The sequence below is a fragment of the Meleagris gallopavo genome, chromosome 19 (assembly GCF_000146605.3).
Source record: "Meleagris gallopavo isolate NT-WF06-2002-E0010 breed Aviagen turkey brand Nicholas breeding stock chromosome 19, Turkey_5.1, whole genome shotgun sequence".
In the NCBI taxonomy this organism is placed as follows: Eukaryota; Metazoa; Chordata; class Aves; order Galliformes; family Phasianidae; genus Meleagris; species Meleagris gallopavo.
This window is the reverse complement of record NC_015029.2, coordinates 7,547,424-7,557,637: the sequence shown is the minus strand read 5'-3', so window position 1 is coordinate 7,557,637 and position 10,214 is coordinate 7,547,424. Positions and strand designations below refer to the sequence as shown.

General features: G+C 49.6%; 1 protein-coding gene and 2 non-coding genes across 3 annotated transcripts; 1 reads left to right on the top strand and 2 right to left on the bottom strand.

The window, feature by feature from the left end:
- Positions 1-3: 3 nt before the first annotated feature.
- Positions 4-6,244, top strand: DIPK1B (divergent protein kinase domain 1B; the record flags this gene model as incomplete). The annotated part of the gene is made up of 5 exons (XM_010721146.3): positions 4-42; positions 1,648-1,782; positions 2,902-3,009; positions 3,171-3,347; positions 3,494-6,244. Coding segments are annotated over 5 exons (1,272 nt in total), but the record flags the coding sequence as incomplete, so codon positions are not given.
- A 2,757-nt stretch (positions 6,245-9,001) lies between these two features.
- On the bottom strand, positions 9,002-9,134 carry LOC116217304. The gene has a single exon (XR_004161692.1). It is a non-coding gene; the product is annotated as a small nucleolar RNA SNORA17 (small nucleolar RNA).
- Positions 9,135-9,519: 385 nt separating this feature from the next.
- LOC116217303 lies at positions 9,520-9,652 on the bottom strand. The gene has a single exon (XR_004161691.1). It is a non-coding gene; the product is annotated as a small nucleolar RNA SNORA17 (small nucleolar RNA).
- Positions 9,653-10,214: the final 562 nt, after the last annotated feature.

Here is a 10,214-nt window from a genome sequence, read left to right as displayed (position 1 = left end):
GTGCACCTGGTGCTGTTCTGCCCCATTTCCAAGGGCCTGCAGGTACCGCCCGGGGGGAGATCCGGGCCGGGGGGGACGGGATCTGGGGTGGAGAGGGGAGATCCGGGCCGGGGGAGGCTCGGTGCTGCCCATCTCCGCATCCCGGCACAAAGGGATGCTTCGTAGCGCTGCGCCGGCTGCTGGGGATAGCGATGCGATGGGGATGGGGACCGGAGATGGGCACCGGGACACGGTGACGGGGGACCGAGCATCCACGGTGGTTGCATAACGCGCAGCTCACAACACTGCCAGCATGCCGATGTGTGCATCCGTCTGTCCATCCGTCCGTCCATCCACCCACCCATCCACTCCCCATAGATACACAGCGGTGCAGCAGCATGGCTGACTGCCACCCTTTGCATTTTTTTTTTTTTCCCCCCTGTTCTTTTAATTTTGCCTTTCCATCCTCAGCCCATGGTGCCGGGAAGGACTGCATGGCCTGGAGGGGCACTGAGGGGCTGGCACTGGTTGGGAGCTGAGATCTGTGATTCTGCTCTATCGCCCTCCAAGTCCAAGGGCCTGGGGAGTGGCTGCGTGGGGTTGGGGTCTTGGAGGGAGGGCCAAGCTGGTGGCATTGGGGCAAGGACACATGGGAGTAGTGACACCGTCCATATTGTCTTTGATTGCAGCTGTGGCCCCAAATCACTGCCATATCCCCTGGAGTCATCCTAAAACCAAACACAGGGTAACCAATGCCCTTTGGCAGTGGGAAGGGCACTTTCCGTCCGGAACACGGGGGGGGGGAAATGCAGCATCAGCCATGAATCCAAAATGTGCCCCAAACCCAATGGAACCTCACTGAAGTGCATCTCAAATCTCCACGCTCCTTTCCACCATTTTGATGGACAATGAAATGCCCCATACGCTGTGCTCAGGTTTTGGCCTTGACCTCACATCTACTCAGGAACATGATGGATCCTTGGTCTGAATGAGCCCAAAGGGCCATTTTAGCCACTCGAGGCTTTGTCATCCCATGTTAGGGAAGAGATCCAGGAGCACCAGGAACCTGACCTGTTGGTTCAGATCAGAGGTGCCTCTCCATCAGCACACTGCACACTGCTGAGGGCAGTGGTGGCTCCTTGTCCTCAGCCTATGGGGTCTGCTGTGCTGTGAGGGTCTCACAATTTGTATCTGCCTTCAGTGCTTTGAGCTGCCTTTGGGTCTGTAGGTACAACGCAGCCCTATGGGAAAATCCAAACACCCTTTATTGTTACCCAGCCATCATGGCAGATTCTCTTGGAATTGGTGTTAATTAGCAGTGGGATTGCTTGATGGGCACAGAGGGCACTGTGGGCCCATTCATGCTTCAGTATTTCCAATTATGGTCCATCACCTATGTGAGAGGTGCAAGGAAGGTCAGGTGGGCAAGGGGAGCCACGATGGCACCAAACTTCTGCAGAGCGCTTTGCTGGGGAGTGGCTGTAATCTCTGCTTTTAGGGAATTTTAAGTGACCTACTTGCAGCAGGAGTTGCATAATAGGTGGGTGGATGTACATAAAAAAGGCTGAAGGTTCCATCAGTGGGTTTGTTTGGAAAAGCCCTATCCTTGAGAGCACCGATGGGCTGAGCACCACTGCATTCACCCACTGCAATTTCCTTCCCTTGCAGAGCCGCCTCCCAGGCATCAAGGTGAAGTACCTGCTGGTGGTGTGGCTGGGCATCTTCGTGGGCAGCTGGGTGGCCTACATGCACTACTCATCCTACTCTGAGCTCTGCCGTGGCCACATCTGCCGGATGATAATCGTGAGTAATGGTGTGGGGAAGGGGTGAGCTGTGCCACTGCTGTGTACGCAGTGCTGGGGCTGTGTTGTGCTGGCTCCATCCCCAGCATCACGCTGAGCTCGCAGGCTGGGGAGGTGACCTTATCCTGGCAGGGCAACGGCAAACCCACGTAATGAGATGTCAGAGGGAAGCAGGCCAGGCATCAGCAGGTTAATGTCTATGAGCTGAAATTGTGATGTCAGGACCTGCAGGCAGGCCTTGTGCCAGCCCCCCACCTAAAGCTGAGCAAAGGACAAAAGGGAGCAACCAGACTGCGGGCGTGCTTCTGTAAGTGCTGCTACAGAAAGCTGCAGCCTGCAGAGAGGGCAAGACCCTGCACAGGAGCCCAGCTGGGGATGGTGGCCAAGCAGAGCTCCCTAGGACTGCTGCAGGGGCTGCAGGTCTGCCCAGCCTGGCAGGGAGCAGAAAGGCGAGGCTCTGCCTGGAAACACCTCGTTCATCAATCCTTCTGCAGAGAATGGAGGCAAGAATTGCCATAACAACAGCAGCAATCGTTTAATTTGATTTTCTGCATGACTCTGACCGTGGGGTCTCAGGTGCTAATTCCTGCTCTCAGCTTGGTGTTCAAGGTGCCGTGTCCAGCCACGGCCCATGTAAGCAGGTCCGAGGGTTAATTCCCATCCACACTGAAAAAAAAAAAATAAAAAATGAAAGGCAGTAGATGCTGTGAGTCTCTGCAGCGCCTGTTTCCAGCCTGAGGCTGTTGAGCCCGCGCTGCTGACTGCAGAGCTGCAGCCTCTCCCACCCGCGGATGCTTCCAGCTCACCGAGCGAGCCGCCCTGCCTGTGGACCAGAGCCACGGCCTGGACAGGGGCCAACCCATCTCACAACTCGGGCTGCCGCTCTGCTGAGAGCCTCCCGTGCATCCTCACCATCACCCAGCTCCTGCTGGAGACGCTGCCTGTCGCTTGGCAGCAGCCTTGCCTCCCAGCAGCCCGCGTGGCTTTGCAATCAGATGTGCTTCTTTTAAAGGGTGTTTTTCTCTTGTATGAGGCTTGCATGAAATCAGAGGAAACGGGCTCACCATGGATGCAATGGCATTCATGAGAAATTGCTCCTCTCTCTGCTTTTCCTCCCCAGTGCGACCAGTACAAGAAAGGAATCATTTCTGGCTCTACGTGCAAAGATCTGTGCGAGGAGCACAGCCTCCGCTTCCAGCACTGCCTCTCCTCCTCTCCCACCCAGCAGGTAGGTCTCTGCTCACTGGGGATGAGTGCGAGAGCTGAAAAATGGGACCTGGGAACAATCCTTCTGCCCTCCAACCACGCTGCTGCTCCTTGATTGACGCCGTTGCCAATCCTGGCCTTGCTCCTGCTCTCCTCTCATTGCTCCCTTCTCCTTTGCTGCAGGTTTACAGCGGGCTCTGGAAGGAGAAGGAGGTGATCATCAAATGTGGCATTGAGGAGGCCCTGAAGGCAGACAGCAATCCAGACTCCATTCCCAGGAGGGATGTGGTTCTCTTTGACAAACCGACTCGGGGGACATCGATGGATGAGTTTAAAGAAATGCTCCTGAACTTCCTAAAGGTGAGTGCAGAGGGTCCCTCCGGAGCCCGCTGCTCTCCCAGGCCACGCACTCACAGCTCTTTGCTTCTCCAGATCAGTTTCACGACACAGAGCCCAACCACAGGGAGCTGAAGGAGTCTGACACCATTTTTCTTGCTCTCTTGCAGTCCAACCTTGGAGATCAGACCTCTCTTGCAGCCTTGGTGAGCCAGATCATCACCATGGCAGACGTGAACCGGGATGGGAAAGTATCTTTAGCAGAGGCCAAATCCATCTGGGCGCTACTTCAGCTCAACGAGTTTCTTCTTATGCTGTCCTTGCACGAGAAGGAACACACCTCCAAGCTGCTCGGGTACTGCGGGGATCTCTACATCACAGAAAAGATCCCTCACAACTCCCTCTATGGAGCAGACATCCCAGCCTTCCTGCAGTCGCTGCTGCCCGCTGCTGTCCATCAGGTCATCCACCAGTGGTTTGCACCAGCCTGGCCCCGGCGGGCCAAGATCACCATTGGGCTGCTGGAGTTTGTGGAGGAGATATTCCACGGGACCTATGGGAACTTCTACATCTGTGAGACCAGCTTTAGGAACGTGGGCTACAATGACAAATACGACTTCAAAATGGTCAACTTGAGGAAGGTGGCAACGGAGATGGCAATCAGAGGGTTTCTCAAGGGACGTCACTGTGAGCAGAACGTGGACTGCACCTACGGGAAGGACTGCATGGCGACTTGTGACAAGCTGATGAAGCAGTGCAAAAGCGACATGGTTCAGCCCAACCTGGCCAAGGTCTGCGGGCTGCTGCAGGACTATTTGCTGTACGGGGCACCGCCTGACCTGAAAGAGGAGCTGCAGAAGCAGCTCCGAACTTGCATGACCCTCAGCGGCCTGGCCAGCCAGATGGAAGTGCACCACTCCCTCGTGCTGAACAACCTCAAGACCTTGCTCTGGAAGAAGATTTCCAACACCAAATATTCCTAATGGGGCCCAGGGCTTAGAATCCGAAATCCCCGAGTTCAGCCAAGGCTCAAAGGTCTGCTTCTCCATCCTCTCCCCTGCAGGAAAAATACGCCCTACCCAGGGAGTTCAGCATAGCTGCAGCGCCTTTGCTTTCATGAAAAGCCCAACATCTTGACTTCCACCACCCAGCAAGATCATTGGTAGTCTGCATCCACAGCTGTGAAGCTGGGCTGAACAAGTCTGGGGGAAGAAGGAGGAAAGAGAAGGAAGCAGAGCCCAGCTGGATGCATCTGTTTCTTGATTAACAGGAAAGCAGTGCAGAAAGATGAGAATGAATCATTCATGCTGTACTTGTCACATCTTATTTTGATGAACATCTCCGATGTAAATAAAGAGCTTTTATGTGAATCACACCACTACATCAATAGCAAAACAACAGCCTTTTAAGTACCAGCATTCTTGTGATCTAAAAAGGAGAAAAAGTTAGATCTTTCGATTCAGAAGTCCCTCCTTAAGTACCTGAATCATCTACCATGAGATCCAGCCACTACCTAGGAGGTGGATAAGCTGTCTTTTCCACAGCAGAGAATCCTGGCAATTGTTTCACTGCTTTTTTAAGTGCCTGACCCATGACAGCGATGCGATGGCTTTTGTGAGATCTCCACCCAGCTGCTTCTGCCTGTAGTGTGAAACTGCCTGCCAGGAAGCACACAGGCTATTCCCCTTCATGTGCCAAGTTTGGAAGCACATCGGGCAAGAAGAGCATAAAGGCAACCTAAGGGCTACAACCTGAATGGTTCTGACCAGCTACCATATCTTGTCCACGTGTTACTTCCCACACTATTCAATCACACACAAGGATAAGCCAACCTTTCAGTTTAATTCTCTAAGCTGGGTTACCACTGCAGAGGTTAAAGATTAATGCCAGAATAATCCACTGCTTCTCCCATTATTAAAATGAATTTCCAGAGAGCCTTTCAGCAGGTATCATTTGCTTGGCTGTGTAAACACTGCAGCTCTCTACCTACAGTCTGTTTCCTTTAAGCGTTCAGTTGCAGCAATCTTTCAAGACTTCAGGTAGAGTGGAACAGTTTATGCAAATGACCTCAAGCATGCTCTGTTCCCAGCACAATAACATTCCTGCTGGCAGAGCCTATGCTGGTGCTGCTGCCAACAGTTGCTTAGTGAAGTGGAGCATGTATCTGAAGTACAATCGCTGACGGAAAAGAAATGCATTTAACGGTATATATGGTCTGTGAAGGTAATCTGCAGTGTCATAGCTGCAAATTTATGGGCCCTCTGGAGGATAAATATCAGCATTTCCTTCTATTAGTTCTATAGGATCATCATTACCTCTCACTGTTATTTATGAAGGATATGTTTCAGTGTCAACAGTGCTCTAAATCTAGCAGGCAGCTAGCACAGCTTGCTCCCTGCAGAGGAGTCGGCTCCACAGCATCATTCATCTGTGCTAAGGCAGAACATTTGTAAGTTTCCTGTGTTTGAAAGGTTGCAAGTTACTCAGCCTGTTGGAGCCAGGCACCCCTAATGGAGTAATAATACTGCAGAGAGTCAGGACTCCACCTCCAGGCAAGGTGCTGCTAAGTGCAGGTACAGATCCCTGTGCCAGCATGGAAGGGCTGTTTGTGGGGAGGGAAGGCAAGGACTGGAGTTCTTTCAGTGAGGCTTCACATAGCTACGCCCAGCTGCTCCTTGTCTGCTGTCCTGTGCTCTCGTGGCAGCTAGTTCCACCGACAAGATCATTTTCTTCTGCTATTAGATAAAGAAACATAACAACCATACCAAATCTCATTTTCAAGAAAGCCATTTTTCACCCTTCCATCTATTTGAAACCTTACAGTAAACTCTACTCTGACAAATGGCACTCCTCCCTACTGCACTTAATTCCCACTGCTCCTTTCCCCAAAAGCTATTCCATAAAGCAGCAGGTAAGCAGCTAGAGAGATTGACAAAGTACTTTTTTTTCTTACCCACATCACCATAAATACCATCTTTAGGCATTTACAACGCGGAATTGTTCAGGAGAAGACAGCCCATGTATTGAAGAGAACTCGCTAAGAACTTTATTCAAATAAAGACTTTTGACAAAACCCACAGTGTCACCATGTTATTTGCACACCCCATTAACAGCACTGGACAGACACTTGAGATTCAGACTTACCTATGACTCACACACGCCAAGAGCACCAAGTTTCGTTCATACCAACACAATGCACAAGTGTTTTCAAACAAGTGATTATGGCTTACGAGCTACAGTACAATGTGGAAGAGAAATGACTCAAGGCAAAGCTATTTTACACTCATAACGCCTCCTCCCAACTTTCCACATTAGCTGGAAGAGGAACAAGAGCCAGAATGCTGAAAGACTGACAACCCAACATGAACAGATGCTGCTGTTTTAGCAGTGTAAAAGATTTAAGTGAAATAGGAAGCAAGCTCCCACATTTCATTGTTTAAGGTCCTGGTATCCACAGACAAAAACATCCCAGATCCTAGGATGTATAAAAAGCATTATTATTTCAGACCTGCAGGTAGCATACTTAGTGTTGTTCTTTTTAAGTCTTCTTAGCCACGTGGTCAAAAACAAGAGCTTCAGAACATGGGTGTGAAAACAGCACAGGCTGAGATTACTTGTAGAAAGGAAAGATCACATGCACTCTCATTGGCTGCAGCTTGCTTGAATCCATATATGAATAAGATGGAAGTTTTCAGCATCTTGAAATGCAGGAATGCTAAACCATTTCTTTTCCTGTATCCAGACTTGCTAGAAATTCTAGAACTCAAGCATGACCTGAAAATAAAAAGCACCCAGGATGTTAGACAACTAACACTAGTAGAAGTTAGCAATGTCAACACTGAGAATGAAGCCATACCATGGAGACTCCTGCTATTTCACTATCCTATAGTACTCAAGCTAAGAAACCATACTTCAGCCCAGAACAACCACATGAACCCTGCAATTTACTCACTGAAAGCACTGCAAGACAATGGAAATCTGAGTGCCTGAGAACCCGTGCAGATCAGATCTAAAACAATGGCAGAAAGCACTCAGCAAATTAAGATTACTTCAGGAGGGTTCTATGCCTCTATATATGGCTTTTTTGGGGAAAAATAGAAATCTACTGATCAGACTGTGCTGCCGTGTGAATTTAGGAGAGGATAATTTAACAGCACAACAACTGGAGCCTGCTCCTGGTCGCTCTTCTACTCTCAGTTCCCTAGAAATCAAAGGTGAGCTTGTCAGTCAGTGAAGAATCAAGCTAGTAACAGTGCAAAGGGAGAAAAGCTGTGTTCAAAACCACAATAAAGCACTTCTAGTCGCTGATGGGCTAAGTTAATTTGCAGAACATTTTTTCCCCAAAGCCACCTCAGTACAAAATACTCCTATTTTCCACAGTTGAAAGGTAATTCTTTCAGTAAGGAAATATTCATAGCCTGGGAATCCTGCCTAGTCATAGGAATATAGTTAGTAGGAAATGGCACCATGGAAATTTTGAGACAAGCTGTATCTTAATAAAGGCCTTAAAGAGAGCCTCATCAGGCACTCAGCATCCCCTACACGGCCTCTGATGTGAGTGCTGATGAAAAAACACATTTCAGGGTTAAAAGAAGTCAGGAAACTTAAATGGAGGAGTTGCATCACAGTGCACGCCTCTACGCATACCCATATTCCCAACAAGCTTATTAGCATTCTTTTCCACCACCACTACTGGAAGGCAGTTGCCTTTTCCCAATTAAATGGCTCATTCTGCAGCCAGCAGCCACCCGCTCAGCTAATGACACCTCTGGCCCTCGTAATGCCCATTTAATGAGGACATTTTCCAACATTTAGCACTGCCAGAGTTTGTAAAGCTATTAGTCACTGCAAAGCCTCGCAGTTTCACAATGCTTTGTGCAGCGAGGGCTTCTCACTCGCTTTAGAAACACCATCAGCACAGCAGATGCTCCCACAGACCACATCAACCAAGAAATGCCAGTGATGCATTAAACCACTGCAGCACTTGGGTACCTGAGCTGCCCAGTGGCTTGCTGCCCTAAAGGTCACACTTCCTTGCCAGCATGCTAGCACAAACACAGCAAAACCAAGTTAAAAAATGGTGTTCAATTGCATTTTCAGATTTTGTCTACTGTGTTAGAGCTCAACATCACAAACAAGGAGGCTACGTCTTGTCATGAGAAGCAGGACAGAGAAGCAGGACAAAGCACTCCTGCATTTACTGAGAGTCAGTTGAATCGATCGATTCTTCAGTATCTCTACACCACCACCTCACCACTCCACAAAGGTGAGACGTTTTTCCAGCAGCATTCTGTGTCAAACCATTTTGGTAACACTCTGAGGTCTGAGCACATTCTCAAGAGGCATAATACCTACCTTCAGCATCTGAAGGGAATTGCACAACTCAGACGTGTCTTCACATGTAACCGCACAAAGAAAAAGTATCTTCAGTTTTTCCTTCTAAAAGCAAGCATAGTTTTAAAGACATTTCAGAAGATGCTGACTGCACTTTCTTCTCACCCTCAGCACCCTTGGAAATCAAGAAGTTGCTGACAGCATTTAACAAATGTTAGCAGAAGAAAGCAATCTTCTCCATATGCCACATCACACCCAACTGCTTCCAGACCAGGCTGGTATTGTCCACACCGCACAATTTAAGCTTAACATTACAGAGAAAAAAAAAGAGAAAACCAGAAACATTTGTCAGGCTGCTGGTCATTCCTGAGTGCTCACGGGTTTCAGAGCATTAGCTCAGACACAGCCTGTTCCTTTCTGCCACCTAATGACACAAACATGGCACTACAGCCATATCTGCAACACGACTGGGGCATGGATCTATGTCATGCAGAGCTTCTATCCACCACTGCTCACCTCGGGTTTTTGAGACCTCTCGAGTCTGCCACGCCGCGTGCCTCTCTCTGAAGAAGAGCAGACAACACACACAACATTGATATCTGTTTAGATACGCTTTAAAGCTGGTTATACATTTTCTTTTTTAATGATGCTAAGAAATTGAAAGGTCCTAAAGAAGAGGGATTCTAGAGAAATAAATGCACATTACAGGCATATTTTTTACTTTCAGACAGGAACAGCACCGGGGCTGCCAGCGTGCAACGCCCAGGACTCAGATATCCATAACAGCTTTCTATTCTACTACACACCGGTTTCGCACTTAAGAGTAATTAAAAAACACAAGACAACAAACCTGTATCTAAACATTGTCAGGCCATCAATCACTCTGAGTGCTCACCAGTTTCAGAGCAAACGAGCGTAGAACACAGCCTGTCCATCTCTGCCACCTAATGACACAAAGATGCCACAGCAGCCACCTTTGCAACGCCTGCGGCAGGAAGCAAATTAATAAAGAACAGAAACAAACACACGAGGACTGGAGATGCTCTGTGCTAAGCATTGCTTACCTTCGGTTTTTCAACACGGAAAATCCTTTTCATCCCGCCCTTTGTCTTCTGCCAGAAAAAGAATAAATAAAAAGAACGTGATTAACAACGGATGTTGAGCCCACTAAATAATCTTTTTCCGAACCACAGCACTTCGCATCAGTTCAGAAAACCGAAAGATTTAAAGAAACGAGCAAAAATTCCCCCTTCTTCAACAGACTCCTTCCAGTTTCTCCATCTTTCAGCCCGACGAGGCCGCAGCCCTGTTCCCTTCCCTCCCCTCCCCACGGAAGCGCACCCCGCTGCCGTCCGTTCCCGGCGCCCCACGTGGCTGCGCGTGCAGGCCGCCCGCCCGGGCCCGTTGACCCCGGTTGGACACGCGGCTCTGAGGCCCACGCGGTCGCAGCTCCCGCACAGAGCGCTCGCCACCCCGCGCTTCCACTCACGCTTTTCTCGTCCTCCTCCTCCCGCACACAGCCCCGCAGCCCGCGGCCATGGCCTCGCGAGCCCGCCT